This window comes from Chanodichthys erythropterus, chromosome 12, assembly GCF_024489055.1.
Source record: "Chanodichthys erythropterus isolate Z2021 chromosome 12, ASM2448905v1, whole genome shotgun sequence".
Taxonomy (NCBI): Eukaryota; Metazoa; Chordata; class Actinopteri; order Cypriniformes; family Xenocyprididae; genus Chanodichthys; species Chanodichthys erythropterus.
Window position 1 is genome coordinate 9,327,788 of NC_090232.1, and position 26,718 is coordinate 9,354,505.

At 36.8% G+C, this 26,718-nt stretch overlaps 2 protein-coding genes and 1 long non-coding RNA gene across 5 annotated transcripts; 1 reads left to right on the forward strand and 2 right to left on the reverse strand.

The window, feature by feature from the left end:
- Positions 1 to 3,660: 3,660 nt before the first annotated feature.
- On the reverse strand, positions 3,661 to 10,768 carry fbxl18 (F-box and leucine-rich repeat protein 18). Of its 3 annotated transcripts, none has more exons than XM_067403687.1 (5): positions 10,608 to 10,768; positions 9,885 to 10,033; positions 7,275 to 8,842; positions 4,201 to 4,419; positions 3,661 to 4,094 (listed from the first exon to the last, which is right to left on the reverse strand). In XM_067403687.1, exons 2-5 carry the CDS (start codon positions 9,975 to 9,977, stop codon positions 3,938 to 3,940), a joined length of 2,037 nt encoding a protein of 678 aa, XP_067259788.1. In that variant the 5' UTR covers positions 9,978 to 10,033; positions 10,608 to 10,768; the 3' UTR covers positions 3,661 to 3,937. The 3 variants fall into 3 exon arrangements, with proteins under 3 accessions (XP_067259788.1, XP_067259786.1, XP_067259787.1); XM_067403685.1 differs by having other exon boundaries at positions 9,885 to 10,082; XM_067403686.1 differs by lacking the exon at positions 10,608 to 10,768 and adding an exon at positions 10,186 to 10,260 and having other exon boundaries at positions 9,885 to 10,082.
- Positions 10,769 to 13,686: 2,918 nt separating this feature from the next.
- Positions 13,687 to 17,433, reverse strand: actb1 (actin, beta 1). Its single transcript, XM_067403804.1, has 6 exons — positions 17,328 to 17,433; positions 16,250 to 16,374; positions 15,547 to 15,786; positions 14,742 to 15,180; positions 14,434 to 14,615; positions 13,687 to 14,332 (listed from the first exon to the last, which is right to left on the reverse strand). The coding sequence occupies exons 2-6, from the start codon at positions 16,370 to 16,372 to the stop codon at positions 14,189 to 14,191; spliced, it is 1,128 nt and encodes a 375-aa protein (XP_067259905.1). The 5' UTR covers positions 16,373 to 16,374; positions 17,328 to 17,433; the 3' UTR covers positions 13,687 to 14,188.
- Positions 17,434 to 17,571: 138 nt separating this feature from the next.
- LOC137032710 (uncharacterized) lies at positions 17,572 to 24,127 on the forward strand. The gene is made up of 3 exons (XR_010896737.1): positions 17,572 to 17,849; positions 20,325 to 20,465; positions 21,295 to 24,127. It is a non-coding gene; the product is annotated as an uncharacterized lncRNA (long non-coding RNA).
- Positions 24,128 to 26,718: the final 2,591 nt, after the last annotated feature.

A 26,718-nucleotide genomic window follows, 5' to 3' on the forward strand; every position in this document is an offset into this window, starting at 1 on the left:
ATATTACTGAGATATAGACCTTGTGGCAACGTCCCCATATGATAACCCTATAATATCACCTATATTTGATAAACGTATTAAAAGCATATGATTCGGTTGGTAGATCATATAATACATGTCTAACAAACTATATAGAACTCAATAAAAAACAACATAAGCACTGATGATAACAAGTGGAAATATAGTTGCAAGCAGCAATTACGGGGGCCAAGCACAAAAGAAGCAAAAGAAGCCATCAGACCAACTGCAACTGTGAGCAATTAAAGACCTATTAAGATCATTTTAGGAAAAAGACCTGAAAAATCACAAATACAGTCAATAATAAAGATTTGCTGGTTTATCACTTTTGACCAATAGGTGGCACTGTGATTAAATTAATGAGGTCAGAGTGAGGTGACAATGACACTCGCAAAGTTTGGTGTCAATATGTTAAAGCATTGAAGAGATACAGACTCAAGAGTCATTTTGGCATCAAGCCTCTAATTTGTTGCTGTGGTAAATGAATAGAGTTTTGTTTATCAACACAAAATCCAAAAGTTTTTACCAGCATGGTCTGAAGATGATATGATTCGATTTGGGTGAAAATTGGACCAACGGTCTAGGAGTAGTTTGAAAAAGTATGTTTTTAAAGAAAATCAAAATGACTGACAGGAAGTTTGGCTGACTATGGCAAAATTGGCATCGATGTTCTCAGCATGACCCACGGAATAAGTTAAGATCAGTCTCATTAAAAAAGGCCACATTTATATAAATCTATTAGCATTTTTTAAAATTTCATTATAACATTTGACCACAAGGAGGAGCTGTCTCAAAACCTATTGTGTACCTTAAGAGCATGGTGCCGATGGCACATCCTGAGTTTCATAATGGTACATTAATGCATAGCATTTTATAGACATTTATATGTATGAGATCATAAAAAATGACCCATGAACGACATTGTTTTGATTTCTTTGCCACTTCCTATCAAATTTTTGACATTTGGGCTTTAATGTTTAGTTAACCAGCTTAGGTTCTGTGTTTCCTATGCTGGTTTCGTCTTGATCGGACTAACGGTTTTTAAAGATATTCACAATCGTTTTTTAAGCGCTAAATCACCACGCTGCACAAATCGTAAGTCGAAACCTAGCATGATTGGTATCGTTGGATACGGCAAGGATTCGGGGGTCGAAGGATATGACTCCCGTGAAAATAAGTCAACCAGATCAAATGTTATAAGCATATGAAAAAAATAGGTAGCGCTGGTCAGAAACTTCTCAGGCTCCTTCATAGCATTGTGTTGATGACCCATACTGAGTTTCGTAACGATATGCTAATACTTTCATAAAATACAACATTTTAGCACAAAATTCAAAATGGCTGATGGCCAAAATGGCTGACATTGGAAAATTGGATATCATTCAAAAAATCATATGATTTTTGGACGAACCCATCAAAAGTTATAAGCAAAAATAGCCATTTTTCATATCTCCGCACCAGTAGGTGGCGCTATGCCGAAACGCTGCATGTTGCCTCAGGTCATGCCTGTGATTACATGTTCCAAGTTTGGTCTGAATATGATAAAGTGTTTCAGAGATACAGTATTATGTCTATTTTCGCAATCCCTTTGTAAAATTCATTTGCGTGTTTTTCGAAAACGGTTTGAGAAATCAACTTGAGTTCCATACATTTTTGTTGGCATGTTCGGAAGATGATCTGGTTCAATTTTCGTGAAAATCGGAGGAGTTTGCAAAAAGTAGGTTTTTCAGAATTCAAATTGGCGGAAAAATTTTCTTGACGGAAAATGACGTCATAGGAATGCATTCGAATCGTCTTGAGCCATGGAATCAGAGGAAAAAACTTGTTTCTAACCCTTACGGTTCAAAAGGTATTAACATAAACATGAGTGCAAATTTGGACAGCTGGTGGCGCTAGAGGGATTGAGTTAGAGAATCCAAATTTGCTATGGACAAAGGTCAGACTGTCCTCTAACTGTGTGCCAAATTTCACAACTTTCCTGCAAGCGGTTCAATGGGCTGCCAGAGACTTCAAGGAATAAAAATAATAATAATAATAATAATAATAATAATAATAAAGAACGCTATAACGGATACAATAGGTCCCTCCGCACCTTCGGTGCTTGGCCCCTAATTAAAGATCTATAAGAACTAACTGTTTCTCACCACTCTAATAGCTTATATATGTGTCGTTCTTCACAAGAAGCTTTATCTTTTTTTTACCTGTTCCTCTCATCTATAATTTCATATCTTTACTTATATTAATATGCCCTCTCTGCTGAAGAAAGAAACACAGTGCATTAACCGGGGGTGTAAACCTTTTGAATTTAATGACTGGGGTAAACTGTATTCGTTTCTTCTTCAGGAAAACATGTAAATATCTTGTGTAGCTTATGAAGTGCAGTAAATGAAAAGTATGATCTTTAAACAAAATAAGAAAAATTTACACATCATCTTGTTTAAAAGTTTTTAATCATCCTCAATGCAAGGAAAGATCTCAAAATTATTTTGTAAAAGGTTCAAATACGTAGAAGATGATGGAAATGGAAAACCAAAGAATATGCCGGACCTGCAGGAGTTTTCGGAATACAGTGGACCACAATCAAGGGACTAATGAACAACTATCACAAACATAAAAATAGTTGTGGATCATCCAAGTAACAATATACAGTTAAGATTCAAGGGTATGTAAACTTTTAAAGTGTGTAAATTCAGTTATTATTTTATCTTGTGTAATATATAAACACATGTTATGTAAAACTGCTTATTCAGGACAAATAAGATGCATTTTTTTTATTTTAAATTTCATTTTGCTAAAATTATTAACATCTTGCATATTCTGCTAGGGATATTTAAACATGAGCAGAACTGTATATAGGCTACTGAAACATTGTTTGAATCTAGTTCAAAGATTAAAAAAATAAAATAAAAATGTCCTTCCGACCCGTGAATTCATTGATGACCTCAATGGGGAATAAAATATAGGAGGCATGAAAATACATGTTCTATGTTAGTCAGTAATTTTTGTTGGTTTTAAAGCACATCACCGTTGCATTTCAGGCATTCAATGTGCATCATTTATATTTTTTCATTTTCAAATAATTTCCAGCATTTATGTGGACAAAAAACATGGAAAGGACGGAATTAAGACAGGTACAGTAATTTTACTTAAAATATTACTGTGAAATATTAAAAATATTTTTTTACCTTGCAGTAATAATATATTTCTGTCTCAGGCATAATGATGATGATATTAATAATAATAAAAATAAAAATGTGTTAATATTATGTGGGCTGAGACTCGATCACAACTAAAATTAGGTATGAGTTCACTTTAATGTCCAAGTCAATGCAAACACATTTACTTTGGTCAATTTGGCCACTGTTATTTATTTATTAATTTATTTATTTAGGATTAAAAGTGCACCAGATTTGTGCAGATTTCTGCATGCGATTTCACTTTTTTAACTTTAGTTAGTGTGTAATGTTGCTGCTTGACATATTCACAAATGGTATGATATTCCATAATGTTTATTCTAAATATGTAAAACTTTGATGATAAAACATGAAGCCAATATGTATAATTGACAATAAATTGGATGTTTGATGTTGAAAAAGAATTCACTTCAGAAACACTTCAGAAAACATCTTTATGGATGCTTTATTTAAAGGTTTGGAGTTCATTTGAATATGTAAAGAGTTTGTTCACAGCAGCTCTTTATTGAAAAATGACCTTATTAACAGTTGTGATTGTCCACTTAGCTAAATGATCTCTCTCAAGTCAAAACAAATGATTTTCCAGGAATCCTCCAGATCACAAAATATTTGTTTATCAAAGGAGAGTTCCTACAATGCATAATTTCTTTCTCACAAAACAGCACAGGTCAAGCATTACCCAGGTTAATCCACCACGTGATTTCTGTTTTCTGATTTTGCCTCAGTCACAGTTGTTGTTTCATGGGTTCTTCAGCGACGCGGCTTTTGAAAAGTGTGATCTCGTCCAGGTGGCAAAGTGGCATTCCTCTGATCACATGGGCCAGATCCTCGTGCAGTAAAGGATAAATCACCACACTAAGGGCTGGACGAGATATTGAAAAACTGCAGAGGGAAAAGAACGAACAGGTGAATATTTGATGTACACCAGGTTACTTTATGAACAACTATTATTCACACTTTATTATTAAGAATGCTTTAAACAACTGACCTGTCCAGCAGGGTTTTCTGCAGTGTTTTACATGCCACCAGAGTCCCTCCCATGAACATGTGGCACATGATGACATCAGTGCAGCTCTGCATGAAGGCCGTCACAGCGGCGGGCTGGAAGGTCCCATGTCGAGAAACTAGACAAAGACGTCGCAGCTGGTGACAGTGACTGAGCTCTTCAAAAAATGCAGCGTTCGCATTAAAGTAGGGCTGCTCCAGCCTGCAGGTTTAATTTACACATATACAGTGAATAAATGCAGGAGTTACAGAACTAAAACTAGTTACAATTAGTTAATTAATCCTGCAAAGCTCTCCTTCTTGCCAGGATCTAATTTAAAACTCTTCAAAGGCAAATGCAGAATGAGTTACTAGCCAGTTAAGCAATAACATTTTTAAGAAAACAAAAAAAATGCATGATTAACATCTCTTATAACACAATATTACATTCCATTTTATTAATGCAAGTGCATCAAGAAGATACATTTTGGCCCGGTTTCACAGACAGGGTTTAGGCTAAGTCAGGATTAGGCCTTAGTTCAATTAGGGTAATTAAGTACAAACCTGATTCCAAAAAAGTTGGGACACTGTACAAATTGTGAATAAAATAAGGAATGCAATAATTTACAAATATCATAAACTTATATTTTATTCACAATAGAATATAGATAACATATCAAATGTTGAAAGTGAGACATTTTGAAATGTCATGCCAAATATTGGATTTCATGAGAGCTACACATTCCAAAAAAGTTGGGACAGGTAGCAATAAGAGGCCGGAAAAGTTAAATGTACATATAAGGAACAGCTGGAGGACCAGTTTGCAACTTATTAGGTCAATTGGCAACATGATTGGGTATAAAAAGAGCCTCTCAGAGTGGCAGTGTCTCTCAGAAGTCAAGATGGGCAGAGGATCACCAATTCCCCCAATGCTGCGGCGAAAAATAGTGGAGCAATATCAGAAAGGAGTTTCTCAGAGAAAAATTGCAAAGAGTTTGAAGTTATCATCATCTACAGTGCATAATATCATCCAAAGATTCAGAGAATCTGGAACAATCTCTGTGCGTAAGGGTCAAGGCCGGAAAACCATACTGGATGCCCGTGATCTTCGGGCCCTTAGACGGCACTGCATCACATACAGGAATGCTACTGTAATGTAAACCACAACATGGGCTCAGGAATACTTCCAGAAACATTGTCGGTGAACACAATCCACCGTGCCATTCGCCGTTGCCGGCTAAAACTCTATAGGTCAAAAAAGAAGCCATATCTAAACATGATCCAGAAGCGCAGGCATTTTCTCTGGGCCAAGGCTCATTTAAAATGGACTGTGGCAAAGTGGAAAACTGTTCTGTGGTCAGACGAATCAAAATTTGAAGTTCTTTTTGGAAAACTTGGACGCCATGTCATCCGGACTAAAGAGGACAAGGACAACCCAAGCGCTCAGTTCAGAAGCCTGCATCTCTGATGGTATGGGGTTGCATGAGTGCATGTGGCATGGGCAGCTTACACTTCTGGAAAGGCACCATCAATGCTGAAAGGTATATCCAAGTTCTAGAACAACATATGCTCCCATCCAGACGTCGTCTCTTTCAGGGAAGACCTTGCATTTTCCAACATGACAATGCCAGACCACATACTGCATCAATTACAACATCATGGCTGTATAGTAGAAGGATCCGGGTACTGAATTGGCCAGCCTGCAGTCCAGATCTTTCACCCATAGAAAACATTTGGCGCATCATAAAGAGGAAGATGTGACAAAGAAGACCTAAGACAGTTGAGCAACTAGAAGCCTGTATTAGACAAGAATGGGACAACATTCCTATTCCTAAACTTGAGCAACTTGTCTCCTCAGTCCCCAGACGTTTGCAGACTGTTATAAAAAGAAGAGGGGATGCCACACAGTGGTAAACATGGCCTTGTCCCAACTTTGAGATGTGTTGATGCCATGAAATTTAAAATCAAATTATTTTTTCCCTTAAAATAGTTTAAACATTCAGTTTAAACATTTGATATGTCATCTATGTTGTATTCTGAATAAAATTTGAAACTTCCACATCATTGCATTCTGTTTTTATTCACAATTTGTACAGTGTACCAACTTTTTTGGAATCGGGTTTGTAGCTTTTATAAATGTTCAGTAGGAAAAAACATTACTGGTGTTCATCTTAAGACAAAACAATGACTGTGACATATGATAAGATATTTCAGGACAAGTTACTTTCAGTTAAAACAGCTCAAACATGCATTTTAGTCTAGAACTAGCTTAAGCTTTGTCTGTGAAACCAGTGGATGGTCTACTAAACAAAAGCTCAGTGACTGTTGTGTGTCATATACTTTAACCTTATGGAGCCATTATTTTTTCATGCACTGAAATGAAATTCTGAGGAACAAAATCATGGACAATGTTATTGTGAGAGATGTCGTTTAGCTAAGTGACTGTCTAAAATATAATGGTGCAAGTGTCAGAACTGCAGATTTTTTTTTAGGTTGTTCTCATCTTTCAAAAATTCAACCAAAACATAAATCATTTACCTAAGGTAAACATCAGACCTGGCTACTAGCTAAAACATATTTTTACAATTTATACGGGAGGAAAACACAGACATTCAGACTGAATTCAGACAATAAAACCACGGACTAACTTTTGTAAATGTTTAAATGATCTTATGTCCCCATGAGAAACAATTACCATCTGAATATAATTATTTTAATTTATGCACAGTTTAGCTTAATACTTAGTATAGATCAAATTCACATATTATTTATGATTAATGTGCCACATTCATCTAAACTGCACAGTTTGCACCAAATACACAAGGGAAATTAACTAAATGACTGTCATAGGGACCAAAATATATTATTGTAAGGAAAAATGCAATTTAAACATACAGGATGTACAGCAATTCTGTCAGTAAGGTGCTGCTGCCCTCTACTGGTGAGCTGCAGTCATAATATTATAGGATTTGTGGCATGGCTGGTGAAATGTTTTATTTTCTTTTTGCTATGACAAGTCTAAATTTAGATTATTTGCTCAGTTTTGTGCATTGAGTGTGTAGTGATGTGTGCGTTCACCTTAAGTCCCTGAGTTGTGTGCAGTAGGAAAGAGCCTCCAGGAGAGCCAGCGTGTAATTCATGGACTTTAATGATCCAAGATTTGCCAGCGATAACGAATGAAGATCCTTGCACCCCTTAACCAGATCGATCAGTCCTGTTCCCTTCAGAACTCCCGGTAAGTGAGCGAGGGTCAGCTTGCGCAAAAACTTCATCCCTCCTAAAGCAGCCAACTCACTGTCTCCGACATTGTAGGACCAGGAGCATGCGACGGGGTCCTTGCGGATGGCCGGCTCATTCCGTGGCATGGCAGAGGAAAAGCCTGCACCAATCAGCTCCAGCTCCACGAGATTCGGGCAACCTTGAAGCAGTGGCTGAATGCACAAGCCTCTGTCCTGCCGCTCTTCACCCTGACCCCCCATGACCTCTGTTGAGGGTCGATATATGGGCACACCGACACGGCTGCTCTTTTTAAGGCCAAGAAATAGTGACCTTGGCGTGAGGTCTGAGTTGGAGTCCTGAATGTTCACAGGTGTCGGAGAGGATTGTGCCAAGGCACACACCGGAAGTGCCAGCGAGCACAAGGCACCAAGACGTCCTAAAGTGCCACACAAGTGTCCATCCTGCCCAGCATGGTGATAATGTGTGGCGGATAAATTAAGGTGAATAAGATGTGGGCAACATTCAGTAAGTGCTTTGACACTCTCCGTGTCCATCTCCTCCTCGCCCTTCCCACAGCTCTCGGCGAGAGGTCCTCGGCCACAGCCACGCAGGTTGAGACTCCGTAGGGGTGTGAGGTCACGACCCGCACTAAGGAGCACATGTAGAGGGTTAAACCCTGGAGATGAACAGCGTGAGACATTTAGGTAAACGGGGCAGCCATGCGCTAGGACTCGCCCTAGTATAGCACCATCCAACCATGTACGTGGAAGCTGGAGAGCGCTAACGGTATTTCCCACCGTTGACGCCATGCTCTCCATTAGCGCAGTCATCGCAACCGGCCTTGGTGGCGCGGGGCCTGGCACAAACAGTACCAGTCCTGTAAGACCCTCCGGCACTCTCATACTGAAAACAGCCAAGTAGAGCGCCAACAGAGTACGATTGACTTCACCAGGTGCGAGGCGTGCGGAGAACCAACGCAGGTTCTGATAGTGTGGGACGCTGCTCTGGCCCACCATCAGCTGTGCGCAACCGCCTGCTTCCCTCCAGCCCTCGCTGGCCTCTAGATAGAGGTGAAGGCGTCGTAGGGCACTGCAGCATGGCACCACACCGTACGAGGGAGTCAACAGCGTCTGCTTGAGCTCCTGCAGGCGTGCCAAAGCAGACTTACCCTCAGCACTCAGCTGCTGGAGGTCAAACCCCGGCCCCACGTCTAATGCCAGCGAGCAGAGAGAACGAAGAGAGGTCAGCAGATGCGAAAGCCGAATTGATGTCAAACGGCACCCTGAAAGGTCCAGGCTGACTAGACCCTTACAGCGGGTGACCTGATCCACCGTAGAGCCGGCCAACCAGTAGCAGCCGCTGAGGTTTAATGTCTGGATGTCACCGGAGAAGTTCTTCAAGAGCTGCTTCACAGCATCGTCATTTGCCTGTGAATAAGAAGCAATTCAAAGGTAAGATTTTCAGGTCTTTCAAACTTAAACATCTGGTTTTCTGTTACATTTGGTTGCAAATTCTGCTTGACAACTTTTTAAAACATGTTTGAGATGAAATTATCATGGATGACATAGGCATTTATGCTTAACATAAATTAGTTTTTGTTCAAATTGCAAAAATTACTTGTTGAATAATAGTCTTGGTAGCCGATGGATGGGATGAAACTGACATAATTTTCCAAGAAAAAGTGTTTATGAACTTATGTAGTCTTGGACTTTCCTGTATAATTACTGCAATTATAATTACTGCTGTTATTGCAAATTTTCTTTGTAAACTTATGTACATTTGATGAAAAAAATTAATTATATGTGAAAAATGTATATTAAGAATTTATATTCATAATAGTTAAAATAAACAAACATTAAATAATACATTAAATAAATATACATTTAAAGTCACCACAAAACAGAATTGCTATCATCTTTATGTCTCTATTGTGATGTACATCTGAGTAAAAGTGGCTTCTCAAATGAGAAAAATGGATGGCTGGACTTGATTTTGTCCATCAGGAATTGAGTGGACCAGAGTCATTTGGTAACTGCTGCAATTTCATGTGAGTGAAACAAGAGATTATAGTCCCGACCTTGCATCTGCTCACACGTCATCAAAGGCGACAAGACGTGTTTTTGCGCAGGGAGGGGAAGTTGATGATTTTGATTAAAAATTATAATGATTATTAAAAATAATAATGATTCCATATAAAAAATACAATTACATCCACACATTCAGTGAAAATTTTGGCAGGGCAAGTAGAGATCTACTGGCTCAAGGAGGCAAGGAGAAAAATTTCTTCAGGCATCAAAACATTACAATACACAATAGACAAGATGGATAATTGTTGAACGGTTCTGTAATCTCAAAGAGAAATAGTGTATAATGGTTTTTAGGAAAATACATCCCTTATATCTGCCCTAAAGCAAGTGTGTTTATCAGAAATACCCAAAAGTTCATGAGAGAGTGTGTTTTCAGGCTTACCGTATATTCTTTATGCAGGTGTACATGGGCTCTCAAGCTCTTGTCCAGACAGAGAGTTTGAAGTTTCCGGCACACTCGACTCACATTGAGCATCAGGTCATGACTCGGGATGAATCGCAGGATATTCAGTAGAATCTCATCTGAGAAGTCTGAGATAGTGACAGAAGATTGGGAAATGCTATCTGAGCAGCACAGAGCCTGGAGTGCAGCAAAGAGAAAGAGTCATTCAAACACAGCACTAGTTTGACCTGAGCTTATATATATATATATATATAAACAAGAGAGAGAGTTTATTGTTTACTGAATGTGACACTGAAGTCCTACATGCTCAGTTTCGAAATATCTCCAATGTTATTACAATACAACTGTGGTAACCACTACTGTCAAAACAAATGTCAAAAATGACAGAAAGCTTTAGATACACATTCATTTTAAGTTAGTATTTAAGAACTATATTACAGTAGTACAAACGTCAGTAATATAGTATTACGACAGAAACTATGGTAATCATGGTAACATTTTGCAAGGGGTTATTTAGACATCTGCTTAACTGTCCTGTAAGAAACCTTCGTGTCCCAATAAATAAAGAATATATTAAACATATATATCCTAATAATTTCAAAATATTACTGTTAGCTAAATAAATTAATCTTTGCAGGGAACAAACTGTAGAAGCTAACTATCACTATTAGCATGACTGTTCAGCCCTCTGTGGTAACTTACCGTTTCAATTTGATTATCCATGCCGCTTTAGGGAAATTTGTTTTGACATGTATTTCAGTAATATACAAAAACAAATTCTTGCCATCTCAATAAATGTAAAATAATTCATCCATTGAAAATAATGTGGTTGGCACTGTAGGAATTGGCACACACATAGATGAAACAAGATGTAACACCATCGGAACGTTTTGGGAGACGTACATATTTCCGGTACGAAGAAACTAGTAAAAAGATCCCCGGGTGTGGTATAAATGTGAAAAACCGCAATTGACAAATATATTTTCTATTCTATATTTGTTTCGTATTCAATCTAACAATAATTATATGGATTATAATGTAAATCAGAGGTCTTCAAATCTGCTCGCTATCCTGCAAAGTTTGTTTTCAACCTGCTTTTGTATTTCCAAGCGATCCCGAAGATGCTTCATACCGCAGGGTTAAAGACCTCTGATGTAAATTAATTAGTAGACTAGAAAGAAATGTATACATACACACAATCTGAGTTGGGTAAGGTCAGTGAATTGAATATCAGAATTGTTAACATTATGAACACGTTTTTTATCCACCATATAAGAGGCAATGGTAACACTTTACAATAAGGTTTCATTAGTTAACTAAGAGAATTAACAATACCTCTACAGCGTTTAATAATATTAATGTTAATTTTGTTTACTTAATTTTAATTTATTAATACATTATTTTAAATTAAATTTTGTAATTGTTATCACTGAATAATGAACAGCTGGATTTTTATTATTAACAAAGATTAATACTGTAACAAATGTATTGCTCATTGTTAGTTCATTCTAGTTAATACTAATGTTAACAAATGAGACGATGAAAAATAAGAGCTCTCAATTCCGGTTTCATTGTCCAGCTGTACATGTTAAAGTATTCGAAATACATGCAGTTTTTCCATTACCTTATTGAAAATACAATTCAGTTCTCATTAACGTCATAAAAAATCCCTGAAAAATTCGACTTGACTCACTGCATAAGAGACAAACACGTCCAATTGTCTTTAAAGGTTTTATTTCTTGCAAGAAAGGTCAGACAGTCATACAGAAACACAAGTAGCTGCAGAGTGTAAGACCAAGAACGAAAGCTTCCCCTCGCTTTTTATCTCTAACCTCCAAGGCCGAAGCCTCTGTCCTTTTACCATATTAGGAACATCTGTTAGCAGCTGTAACTCTCCACACATTGTTAGCACAGACATGTTTTTACATACATATTGCATGTTCATATACCATATCTTGCTCATTCTATTTCTAACATCATATATTCCATAAGCATTATATTTCATAAGAATACAGGTAAAAATCATATGAAAAATTAAAATCTCCACAACACGTGTTTTTCACTTCTAATCATGAAACAGTGGTGCAACTTGAAAAGGGCAAAGTTAAGTTTTGCTAAAAAAAAAAAAAAGTTTCAAAGTAACTTAATAGGGGTGTAAAATATCATTTCACAAAATATTGCAATACAAAAGTGCAACAATATTGCATTGTGGATAGTGAAAATTACTGGGTGAAAAAAAAAATTCAAGTTTACAGAGTTTTAGTGTTATTACTACGTTAAGCTACTATATACAGTGTTGAATATAATGTATAATGCAAATGGGGAATATGTGTCCTGATAATGCTAAATGTCTTATGTAACCAGTAAAAATGGCCTACATTATCTTAAATATATCTAGTCAGTGACCGTGCTAACATATTCATCTAAAAAAAAATGTTTATGATCAATGTAAAAATCGTAATGTAATTTTTTATTCTGCTGTCAATATTGTCCTGTACATTGGGTTACCAGCATTAAGTCCAAACCTATTGATTTCCACTCCCATTGTAATACCAAATCTACCAAGGAAGACTTGATCAAAATTTGACTTACAGTGGCAAGAAAAAGTATGTGAACAGTGAACCCCTTGCAGAATCTGTGAAAATGTGAATAATTTTAATAAAATACATAATGCATACAAAATGCAAAATCATACAAAATTCATGTTATTTTTTTAGTACTGTCCTGAGTAAGATAATTTACATAAAAGATGTTTGCATTTAGTTCATGAGATAAATAGCTGAATTTATTAAAATAACCCCATTCATAAGTATGTGAACCATTGATTCTCAATACTGTGTGTGGTTACCTGATGATCCACGACTGTTTTTGTTTTGTGATGGTTGTTCATGAGTCTCGTGTTTGTTCTGAGCAGTTAAACTGAGCTGTTCTTCAGAAAAATTCTCCAGCTCCTGCAGATTCATCAGTTTAAGCATTTTTTGCATATGTGAACCCTTTCCAGCAGTGACTGTATGATTTTGAGATCAATCTTTTCACACTGAGGACAATTGAGGGACTCAAACAACTATTTAAAAAGGTTCAAACATTCACTGATGCTCCAGAAGAAAACAAAGTCAGGGGGTGAACTGCTCAGGTCAAAGAAAACAGTCGTGGATCATCAGGTAACCACACACAGTATTGAGAATCAATGGTTCACATACTTATGGGGTTATTTTAATAAATTCAGCTATTGTCTTGTGAACCAAATGCAAACATCTTAATGTAAAATATCTTACGACAGTACAAACATGCATTTTATATGATTAAATTCACATTAGATTCTGCAAGTGGTTCACATACTTTTTTTTGCCACTGTATTTACAAAACAGGGCATTGATTCCATACATGACCACTGCAGAGGGCACCATTAAATCACGTTTCAGGCATTTTAGGACACAAGGTGAACAGGGAAAGAAAATGTTCCCATTAGATATTTTGAAAACACTGCCAATTATTACTCCCTTTACACTTTAATTTTCTTGTGTTCTTGGAGCAACATGCAAAAACAGTAGAGTATTGAATTGGAAAACCCCATGTATAAGCATTTTACCCACATACTGCTTAAAATGGTATAGTTATTACACCATTTCATAAGTTGAAACCACTTTATACAAAGTTGTAAAAAATAAAAACTAATGTGCAATTTAACTACAAATCTATACTATTTGCATGCTGGCTAAATCAAAACCGTTTTAAGTCAGTTTAAAACCAGAGCAAGAAACTGAAGACAGCAGACAGTGTGTGGTTTTACATGTGCACGTTTTATTTGGGTTCTTTTGTCAGTGTACAGAGACACCCTGGCTTACAGATGCAAGGGATTGTCCCTTATTCACATACCATAGGGGAGTCCTGCAAGATTTTCACTTTTAAAAAGGTAAAGCTTTCCCCATCATTGCAACAACAACAAACTGGGCCCAGTTTAAGGCTTAAGTACATAAAGAAAAACAATGTATCGAGTACATAATTTACAAACACTATAACAAAAGGTCATGTACGCCCACTGTGATGAGGGCAAAGTGGTAGACGCTTCTGGAATGACTAAAAGAAGAAATGTTCACTGAAGTCCTCTCGGGGAAAGCTTCTCCCCCTGCAAAAAACAACTACCTCCCTTTCCAGTTTCCACATCCTGAGTCAATGCGCCATACAGAGCATAAGCCATGCTGATGTCATCTTGTTTGAGAGGTTTAGGTTGGTCGTTCGTTTGAATCCTACTGCATGGCCATTTACGGTGGCAACAGTTCCATTTAGAAGCACTTCCTGTGGACGATGGATGGGCCGGACTCATCATACTCCTGCTTGCTGATCCACATCTGCTGGAAGGTGGACAGGGAGGCCAAGATGGAGCCACCGATCCAGACGGAGTATTTGCGCTCAGGGGGAGCAATGATCTACAAGAGAAAATGATGTTAGCGCATCCATAACCACTGCAAGCAAACTTAATATTTTAAGACTTCTAGTTCCATCTTTGTATGCATTTAAGGTGCATCACCTTGATCTTCATGGTGGAAGGAGCAAGGGAGGTGATTTCCTTCTGCATACGGTCAGCAATGCCAGGGTACATGGTGGTACCTCCAGACAGCACGGTGTTGGCATACAGGTCCTTACGGATGTCCACGTCGCACTTCATGATTGAATTGAAAGTAGTCTCGTGGATACCGCTAGATTCCATACCTGCATATTAAAAAGGAAATAAAGTTAGCGGACCAGTTGATAATTGGTTAACGCACAATTGGTTTTTTAAAAAAAATAAAAATATATATATATATATATCTATATATATATATATATAAAACTCACCCAGGAAGGAAGGCTGGAAGAGAGCCTCAGGGCAACGGAAACGCTCATTGCCAATGGTGATGACCTGCCCGTCAGGCAGCTCGTAGCTCTTCTCCAGGGAGGAAGAGGAGGCAGCAGTTCCCATCTCCTGCTCAAAGTCCAGGGCCACGTAACACAGCTTCTCCTTGATGTCACGGACAATTTCTCTCTCGGCCGTGGTGGTGAAGCTGTAGCCACGTTCGGTCAGGATCTTCATCAGGTAGTCTGTCAGGTCACGACCAGCCAGATCCAGACGCAGGATGGCGTGGGGAAGAGCATAACCCTCGTAGATGGGCACGGTGTGGGTAACACCATCACCAGAGTCCATCACGATACCAGTGGTACGACCAGAAGCATACAGGGAGAGCACAGCCTGGATGGCCACATACATGGCAGGGGTGTTGAAGGTCTCAAACATGATCTGTAGGAGAGAACAAATTTAAAGAGATTAAGATAAAACACTTTAGACACTTCCAATGCAGCCACTTTCAAACCAATACATGGTTAAGGGTGCAATTGAGCAGGAAACCTCCTTGGCACACCATGCTGATATGGTTCACACTCAGGATAGTGTGAGTAAGAAGTGTTAGAGAAGCTACCATGCAAGAAAGGTACAAGGGGGAGAAAAAAAAAAAAAAAAGCAAAGATGGATGAACCTTTTGAACCTCCTATCAGGAGATCATGGGAGAGGACAGAGCCTGAGAGGAAATGGGAGGAAGAGAAAATGAACAGAGGTAACAAGAGCCAGAGAAAAGCAGGAATCATATGATGGAGTTACAAAACACACCTGTGTCATCTTCTCCCTGTTGGCTTTGGGATTCAGGGGAGCCTCTGTGAGCAGGACAGGGTGCTCCTCAGGAGCAACACGCAGCTCATTGTAGAAGGTGTGGTGCCAGATCTTCTCCATGTCATCCCAGTTGGTCACAATACCGTGCTCAATAGGATACTTAAGGGTCAGGATACCTCTCTTGCTCTGAGCCTCATCTCCCACATAGGAGTCCTTCTGTCCCATGCCAACCATCACTCCCTAGATAAAGAGGAACATTAAAGATTAGGCACCAACCCACTCAGAAATCAGGAAGTGTAAAGAAAATCAAGTAGTTTAAATATTTCAAAGGGATGAAAGGGAACCCATACATGTTTAAAACTGGTTTGCAAGATTTACATTCAGAAAGTGTTTTGCACTGCACTGACAGTTCAGTTTCTCATAGTTACATAATGACACATTATATTGTGTCGAGCTGCTATTTGAAGTGGTTTAATAACTTAAGACTGTAAGTTACCACTGAATTAAATTAAGCTCAATGACTAACATCTTTGAGCTGCTTTACAGCTGAAATTGCTTTGAAAACTTATAAAATCACTATAAATCTTCCACTTGAAATGTTTAAATTATAATTGTGCTCGTTTTAAGTGCTACATAAGCATCTGATGACAATCCAAACATTTTTAGCGTTAAATACACTAATAAATAAATAAATATTATATACCTGATGCCTGGGTCGGCCAACAATGGAAGGGAAGACAGCACGAGGGGCATCATCTCCAGCAAAACCGGCTTTGCACATACCGGAGCCGTTGTCAACGACCAGGGCAGCGATTTCCTCATCCATGGCTGAACAAAAAGAAATAATAATTTAAGTTAATTAAATCGTTAACAGTCACCAGTATCTCTTGTAAGCGGCAATGACGCTTGCTGCAAGTATGACGACTGGCCAGTAGGGGGCGCAAAGGCGCAGGGTTGAAACCAAGCGATTTGAGACAAAGGAAGTGGTCAGGCAGTCTCACTATTGCCTTATACGGCAATAAGTTCGAGCAGTTCAATGCCGCCGATTCAGCGCGTGGAATCAGACCAACGGACACGACCACTCCCAGTTTCAAAGGCCGAGATAAGCATTTTACCAAACCACCACCATATAATCCCGATGCTTGAAAAACTTAACCTCTTGCTTTGTCAAAAGGATCTGTAATGTAACGTTAGGCATTTCAGCAGATACTACAGGTGCTGCCATCATGCGTCATAGGAATTAGGAGTGACAATCCTGTAAAATTCATTACAGTCAAACGATTAACAGAAACTAATCTTTTAAACGTTTAACTAGTCGTCAGTTTAACGAACCAAACGGCTGTGATGCTAGATGCCGGTTGATGTTTTATAGTAGCCACACCCACCATTCAAACTGCGAACACAGCGACACTATTCCACTAAATCCACATTTAATTGCATTATATGACTCAATTAAAGCATTTCACGCCCAAAGCATGGATTTAAACCCCTCTGGTTACAGAAAGAAGCTTTACAGTCAAATCCTTCCAAGAAAGCTAGGTTGATACTAAGATTTAGAAAAATAATATTTGTAAACTTAAAAATAGAGCTGTAAAGTCCTCAATAAAACTACACCGTTGACTTAAACTGTATTCAAAATTAAAACTCAAATCACATAACTGTTACCAATATGAACTGAAAATGCGTAGCTTAAAAAAAACAATAAAAAGATAAACCTCCAACCAGCGCCATTGTTAATATTAACATAATACCACTTAATATTGTTATAAAGGCATTCTCACCTGTGTATTAGTAGGTTATTGTGAACAAGGGGTATGAAGATCTTCTCAGCGTGCACTGAAAACTCACAATAATCTGCGTGAGGTGGGTCGCAGTTTTATACCCGGCGCTGCGGCCGGCTCCTTCCATATAAGGTAAACTTTCGGCATCGAGCGATCTGATTGGCCAGCCGTCGTCCACTTGGCGAGTTTCAAGCTACTTGCTTGAAATTCAAGTTCTGACTGAGTTGAAATAATGTATTGCAGGGCTAATCAAACAGGCGGAATTATTTGAAAAAGAAAGAAATTAAAAGTCAGTTTAATATTACATTACTGAATTAAGAATATTTTAATAATTTATAATGGACTCAGTGAAATTGTCTTGCGATTGAGTGTAGAATGATGAACTGCTTAGTTTGTGATTTAATTTATAATACATTTTACATAGCGACTGAACAGTTTGCTCGGTGAAACTCTAGCGATGGATTAAATATATGTAAATATGCCTTTAATCAGTTTGCAGAAATGACAGGACATCGACCACTGGTATTGCGACATAATTCCCTTTTGTTAGTACAATTTTGTTATGTATTGTGTTTTTAAAATACCATTGTTTTGTATTTTAATGTATGTTATTGCACTGTAAATAACCATAGTGTAATAATGCCAGTCATCGTTATTGTTAGAGCAGAGGAGCATTATTGAACATATCCGGAGATGCTTACTTTTCAGTTATTATTTGACAAACTAGTTTAAAGCGATACATTCAGGATCAGTTGATAAAAAGACATTTATTGTTCGGCTATGCGATTAATTCATTGTTACAGTTTTGAATAGATGAACTAACGTTACGTGGGCGTGGCTCTCATTTAAAGTACAGCTATTTCTCATGACCATTTGTAAAATCAACTGTAAATCGATATGAAAATAGTCTCAGCTGCACTGTTTCTGTTTCAAATAATCGCAGGGCACCTTTGTCCCTTTGCAATAATAGGAATTTAAAGCTGCAGGCTGCGGATGCTTCTGGAGTCATTCAGAAATGTATGAAATGCTGACGCCGGGACTAGTGTCTCCCGCATACATCTTTGCTCAGAAGAAAGATCAACTAATGATTGAATATTTTAGGTTATTGGGTTGTCTGCAAAGCAGGGGATACAAAACAAGGGCACGCGCTGCTCGCCTGAACAGGACACTTCCTGTCAACCCGGCATTTGCGTAATACGTCATAACCGATTACGTTTCACACTGCTGCATTAGACAAATCTTGCTCGTGCTCGCATTTTACATGCTGTTAATACTAATTACTTAATTTTTATATATTAAATACTAGTTTGTGTCTGAAATGTATCCTAAATGTAGGCGTTTTGAAGATTTTCCAGGGTTAACTTATGACAGTCTGCATGTGATAACTTGGAATTAAAAGAAAATGCTAGAATAGATTCTTATGCTATTTAAATGAGATCCCACATTCATTTATTATGATTTTACAGTGGAACTATATGTTGATCCTTTATTTTATCATTTATTTTAGTAGCTATTGGTGCCATAAATAGATGATAATCCCTGTTATATATGTTGTCTTCAGCATAAGTGCACATGTGGCAACACGTCCTGACTGAGATGCTCTGCATTTCATGTCTTATCCAAAGGTGTAAAGAGTAACCATACTTGATACCGTACTGATACCTTACATTGAAAATGACTCCACTACAAGTTACAAGTCACCAATTCCAATATGACTTGAGTAAAAGTCTTAAAGTATCTGATTTTAACAGTACTTAAGTATTTCATGCTGAATGTAGGCTCAGAGTCCTGAAAGACATGCCAGTGAAAATAGGAAACAATTGATTTGTAAGATGAGAACTTTATTTTCTAAAATCAAAATAAAACTGAACACCTCAATGTTTTGATAATTCAAGGTTGACAACTTTTTCAAACATCTACAAACTCTCAAGTCTCAGTCGAGCTCAAGTGCACAGAAAGGCATAAGTAAACCAATATCCTTCAAAACGGTCTTGTCAGTATAGCGGATAAATAAAACAACGTTAAGTAAAATTAAATAGTCAAAGTCTACTGTATGTGCTGGTTTGAGCTGCAGTCATTTCCTCATCTAATCAATAAAACACCTGCAATCAGCAACTATCTACTAATGCACTCACATGCATTTAAATTATCCTTGTTGACAATTTTTGGGTGAGTAAAGGCAAAATGCACAAGATATAGTACCTTCAATGCCCTTAGATGGCAATATCGCTTCTTTATAGCAGAAATCAACTGCTGCAGAAAAAGTTAGCTGCCATGAAAAATGTAATTTGTAATTGCATTACACATCACAAATGCAGTGGAGAAAAAAGTACATTTACTTGCTAAAAAATGTAGTCAAGTAGAGAGTAAAAGTTGCCAATATCTTTGATACTCAGTACAACTACAAAGTAGCCAAAAATATATTTAAGTACAGTAACTAATTACATTTACTCAAGGATTTTACACCTCTGGTCTTATCAGCGTTGAACAAAAAAGACAACCAAATTGTGTATTTTATGTTAATGAACTATTCAGGAGCTATATTAAAGTATCAGTATGCCACCGCTGTGTGTAGTCAACAGCCTAGTTAGTGATGAAAGCAGCTTGTCATCAAGGGTTGGCTGGATTGATTCTTCTAACAGCAGTGACACCCAATACACCTGCACACTCCCAACCAAACGTGTGTGCAATAATATTGAATTTTGACTGTCTATGGTAATGGTTCTGACAGTGAACAGTTGACTCAATTGTGTAATCTTATTGTTACACCTATAGCTCACTGAGCCTTAAAGAAAAGATATGCACAGAGGTGAATGAGTCATTACAGTTTATTGCCACAGTTTTTCACAAAGTGATTTATGGAATGATAGAGCAAAATATACTGGGTGTGAGAGTACCAGCTTGTTGTTTAGGGTGTGGGGGGGTCCACGACTCCCATGGTCAAGATGAATAAGAACGCATATATGCGTGTGTTTATTCCATATTGTTTCTCATCAGCAGATTACTGAAGCCCTTATAAGGATGTTTCAAACAGAAAGAGGAAGAGGAAGAGAGACTACTTAAAGTCTTGCAGCCACAGCATGTGATTTGAAATTTGAAAGGAAGTCGCAGGAGCGTGTATCAGAAAGGAAATATAAAGTAAGCCAAACTTAATTTAGTCTACTCTCGGAAATAAGTGTATAGCGTATAAACTGGGTGGTAAGCTTGTAAAGGGTGATTGTTCATTAATTTATTAGTTTGAGCAGCTGTTTTGACATGAGGGCATGTTTATTGTGATGGAGCGTACCAACATACACACAGAGCTAAATGAAAAGTTTTCCTCCATATAGCCATATATATATACAGAGTTCAAACATGTGATGTTGCCCAATATAAAGGAAATGAGATAACCTTTGTGTTGTGTCTTGTTTACAAAGACAATTTATTCATGGCCCCTTTAAGAGATATTCAGCCAATCTCCTTATAAGGCAATCTCTGGATGAGTCACATGGTGTAGTACTTTGGAACGCCAAGGCGAAGTCACGTGACTCCTTAAAGCGGAAATTAGAAAGAGTGATTGGGACTCTCTCTGCTTCTCTCTCTGCTGTCATTGCATTTATTCATTATCGGTTTCTCTCTTCTTTTTTTTTTTTTTTAAACAATTATTGTATACAACATAGAAGAATTGAAATACACAATAAGATTACACAGAAACATAAGTGTCCTTTACCGACTGTCTCCACCCATCAGATGTGGAGTACCCTATATGGAAACATTAACAGGTAACACACACTCACACAAAGGTCTGATGGGATGGACTGTGGACTCTGCTCTCTTTAAGCAATGGCAACAGGCTCCTAATATGGAAATACATAAATACAAAATGACTGAGGTTGACAAAAGGAAACTAAGCATGACTGATCTTGTGAGTAAGGTGTACACGTCTCATGATGTAATATTTGTTTATTTATTTTTTTTTTTTTCACAGGTAACCTTTCCCAGGTATTTTCCAATGTTTCAGTCCTCGGAGTGATTCAGAACTCAGTGGTTTGAATTTGAGATATGTTTTAGAACAGAAGCTGGACAGTATAACATTATAAGGCAAGGAGCTCTCACTAAGAGCTCTCATAAAATGCAACTCAGCTTCTACATAGTGTTCCATATAAGCTCTCTGATACTAAATAAGAAAAAGAGGGTGGTCTCTCACGTGGCTGTCATTTCAGGAATGTATATGTGTCAGAACATGCACAAATTCAGGCACATTTAAGAAAAAGATTTTAGTTGTACTTTTCACATTCCTGCATGTGAATGCAATCATGTCAATCAGATTCTCAATTTTAGCTCTATGAAGAGTTGGTTTAAAAAACATTATGTGATGGAAAATATGTTTAATTATTATGTTGTGTGTACTGCAATGCATTATTTTAGAGAATTGTATTTCATCATTTTATGATGTGGCTTTAAAAAAATATAAAATAATAAATTAATTTTAAAAAACAATATAATTATTTTAAATAAAAATACACTATCTTTCAAAAGATTGGGTTCAGTAAGATTTTAAAAATGTTATTCAGCAAGGGCGTTAAATTGATCAAAAGTGAAAGTAAAGGCATTTATCATGTTACAAAAGATCTATATCAATTAAATGCTATAAAAATATATATAGTACTGTATAAAAGTCTTAGGCCACCACCAGCTTTGATGTTTTAGCAATGTTTTAATGACCATCCATATTCATTTTTCAGTCTCTTTTTTATACAAACAGAAAATAAAGGAAATATGTAAAAAAAAAAAAGAAGGGAAAAAAAAGGGTTTCTTTAAGCAAAAATCAGTTTCTCAGATTTTTCAGAGTTTCTCAAAGAAGAAACTCTGATAAACTTCTCATCAGATTTTGAAAGTTTTCTTGGCATTCCAGTCCTTTGCCATTCCATAGGTTTAAGAGACCAGGTTCTGCTATTGCTCAAGTGCAAGGGGAGGTCACTAAATACTTGCCACTTTAGCCTATAAATAAGTTTTTTTAATACTGCTCACATTTACTGTATTTTTTTATATTCTAAAGGTCTAAGACTTTTGCACAGTATAATTCAGTTTCCACAAAAATATTAGGAAGCACAACAGTTTTGCATTGACAATAATAAGAAAAGTTTCTTAAGCAGCAAATCAGCATATGAGAATGATTTCTGAAGGATCATGTGACACTGAAGACTGGAGTAATGATGCTAAAAATTCAGCTAACATTACAATAGAAAACATTTACAAAAAGAGTTTGAGTTTCAACTTCTACAATATCATCAGCAGAGAGAGCTGTTGAGTCTGAGTAACAAAATCATGCAAAATTTTATGACACTTTCATCACACACAGATGGGTTTACCTTCAACAAGAATTCTAAAGATGCATTGACTTCTTGGAATTCCTGCCTTATCATGGGCACAAATCCCCAACAGACAACAGGACATTCCCATGTTTTTGAATTTCATTGGACGAAGGAGGAGATGCAACATATGTTGTACAAAAATGTATATCAACAAGAATCTTAACCTTAAAGTTAGAAACCTGCCACAATGTACATCAGCAATATTATACTGGCATTTTCTGCTACTTATACTTTACAAGTTAATTGGGGAGAAAAAAACAAAATCTAGCTTTGAGCATTATATGGTTTTGGGATGTTATTTTCACTTAATGGTTTCATTAGTTGGGTTTGACAGATGATCCTCATTAAATTGAGAGATTTGCACTTTGTGCATCGTTTACACTGCTTCATTAGCAGAGATTATAACTCAGTCAATGCTGATTTTTAACTGAGAGAGCAGCCTGGAAGCAAGTAAAATGTGCCACAAGAGTTCAGCTCATCAAGAGAGTAAATGAAGCTGGATTAATTATCTTCTTCTATATGAACGCATCCTAAACATAGCTGTTTTTTGTCTACTTTAGGCTGTGTTGTGTCTAGGGGTGTGATAGTTATCAGTGTAAATATGGCAACATTTAATTCTTGTCAGATGCCCTGTGTTTGTTCCACACAATGCACTTATAGAGTTCCTTTTTCCCCAAGAAAAATACAAAAGGAAGCTCAAGTTAGATAGTATATTGCATATTGTCAAAAATCTTTTTCCAGTTTGTTTGCCTTCACTATACGACTCAAAACATTTACTTAAACTTTTTTCTTTTTTTAAGAATTTGTGATATCTTAAAACTCTAGATGTGAGGATATCAACATGAACTCTTTTTAACAATAAGAATGGAAACACTTTGTTAACATTTGTAGTTAACTACATTAGTTAACATCTCAGAAAAAAATGTATAAAAGCTGTCACTGGGTGCATAGCAACTCAAAGGTACATATTATTACCTAAATATTAGAACCTTTTTAAAGGGTATACCATGCAGTGACAGTGAACTAACAGTGAAAAGGACTTCTGAAGCATTTATTAATATTAATTTCAACATTTACTAATACATTATTACAATCAAAAGTTGCATCTGTAAATATTAATTATTGGATCTAGCTAACAATGAGTTGTATTTTTTAACATTAACAAAAATTAACAGATGACATGCTTATTGTTAGTTAACATGCATTAACTAATGGAATCATATTGTAAAGTGTTATCAAAGAAATAAAATAAAACAAGTTCATGCTTAAATATAAAATATTTGTTTAGTCAAGCTGAATCAAGAATTTATATAAATACTGGTTTGTGTATAATATTTAGTGCTGTGTATTATTTAATGTGAATGTAAATACATTTAAATTTGTCATTCAATGGACTGATTATTTGTGCCTGAATTTTACATCTCTGCCAGTATAAAAAATAACAAATCTGCTGTGTGATAGGATTTACTGGATTTTGTTGTTGTTGTTGTTGTTTATAAATTTAGACACCAAAACACAATTTCTAAATAGGCTACATAACACATGAATAATGAATTATCATATTAATGCAATCCATAATTGTACCTCTTGTACTGATATTTGGGCTAAATGTGTGTTCATGCTGTGCAGAAGAAAAAAAGAGGAGTATGAATGGAGAGATTTAATTTCCATCAAACAGTCAGCAGAGCATAAAGGACTGAATCAATATCCTGTCCTTTACAAGAGGAAGAGGAAAGCTGCTGCTTGCCCTGAAAATAACCTGAGCAAGTTCCTGCTTCCTTCATCCTTATTTCAGATGAGCAGAGGAAATGTTTGGGGGACATACACTGTTAATAATAAAAACAAGTTGAATGGTAATGAAACTATTAAAAACTATTTTTTACTCCTTTTCATAGGTGATGCAACGAGTTTGTATGTGGGGATTATTTTAGGCCTATGCATTATTATTTTTATTTTTTTTCTGAGAAAGACCCTAGGGTTTATTGAGCGCAGAGAGATTGAAACTTGGTTTTAACATCACATTTTAACAACTGTACCTATGTTCTCATCAGTTTACTGGGGCGTTAGAACCTGCACACGATGAGCGCCCCCTTCTGGTTTCGCGTACAGCCACAACCTCAGCTTTCCCAGAAGGTTTTCTATCCAGATAGCCTACTGACCAAGCTCAACCAAAGCTACAGGTTGATAGCTGTTGCAGAAGGTCTCTTCAGTTGTCCCATACACCCCAGATCCATAGTCTTCCAGTTTTAAACTTCAATAATAATTATATTAGCCTACATTTTACTGAATCACTTAAAATCTCAAAAGTATATTTTGCACTTGCAAATATAGGCTAATATTAATGAAATAAAAAGTCTCTTAAGTGTCAGCTACTGTATTTCTTAACTCAATAGGCCTACATTTTAAAACTTTGTAATAATGTCAAATTAAAGTTTTTACCTTAAAGGACATTTTAAAACATGATTTAATAATCTTTTGCATGCTTTAAAGAATCACACTTATGTTGATGTGTTGACTAACATAGAAGCACATGTAAAGTAAGCCTACTTGAATATAATTTTGTGTTATTTAATATAACATTTAAAGGTGCCCTCGAATGAAAAATTGAATTTATCTTGGCACAGTTGAATAACAAGAGTGAATGGAAAAGACATACAGTGAGTCTCAAACACCATTGTTTCCTCCTTCTTATATAAATCTCATTTGTTTAAAAGACCTCCGAAGAACAGGCGAATCTCAACATAACACCGACTGTTACGTAACAGTCGGGGTGTACGCCCCCAATATTTGCATATGCCAGCCCATGTTCCCAACATTTTGAAAGGCATTAGACAAGGGCAGCCAGTATCGTCTGGATCTGTGCACAGCTGAATCATCAGGTAAGTAAGCAAGAACAACAGCGAAAAATGGCAGATGGAGCGATAATAACTGACATGATCCATGATATCATGATATTTTTAGTGATATTTGTAAATTGTCTTTCTAAATGTTTCTTTAGCATGTTCCTAATTTACTGTTAAATGTGGTTAAAGTTACCATCGTTTCTTACTGTATTCACGGAGACAAGAGCCGTCGCTATTTTCATTTTTAAACACTTGCAGTGTGTATAATTCATAAACACAACTTCATTCTTTATAAATCTGTCCAACAGTGTAGCATTAGCCGTTAGCCACGGAGCACAACCTCAAACTCATTCAGAATCAATGTAAACAATATAACAGTATACAATACTCACATAATCTGACGCATGCATGACGAACACTGTAAAGATCCATTTGAGGGTTATATTAGCTGTGTAAACTTTGTTTAGGCACTGTTTAAGGCAAGCGCGAGCTCTGTGGGCGGAGAGCACGAGATTTAAAGGGGCCACACAGCATAAATCGGCTCATAGTTATATGATGCCCCAAAATAGGCAGTTAAAAAAATAAATAAATAAATAAATGGGGTATTTTGAGCTGAAACTTCACAGACACATTCAGGGGACACCTTAGACTTATATTACATCTTGTAAAAAAACGTTCAATGGCACCTTTAAAGTTAACATGTTTTAAATGTACCAAATTGCAACTTCAACATTACAAATGTGTAATTACAAAAAAAAAAGTTTTAAATGCACGACATAGGCATGACATGTCCTAATGGCTTACAATGCTTATTCGGCAGTAGCCTGCAATTTGACCTATTGTTAGATCTATGACATTGCACATTGTACTTATAGTCCTACTTAATGGTCAAAAAGCACTCTTCATTTTCAACTGACTTTCATTTTTATGTAAACAAGTGTCAGAAAACATTTTTCAGCTCGCATTTAAGTAAATTAATTTAAAGCATATGCTATTATTCCATAATAAGTAGGCTACTCATTTCAGAAGTGAACTTATTTTTTTTTCACAAGGGAAGGCACTTTAATTTAAGATCGGTCTATTCTTCCCATAGCAACAGCAGCGAGATGACGTGGGAAGGTAGCGGTTTCAGTCTTTGCATTTTATTAGGGTAAATCAAATGGTGCAAAATAGCTATCCGGTTCCATGGAGCTT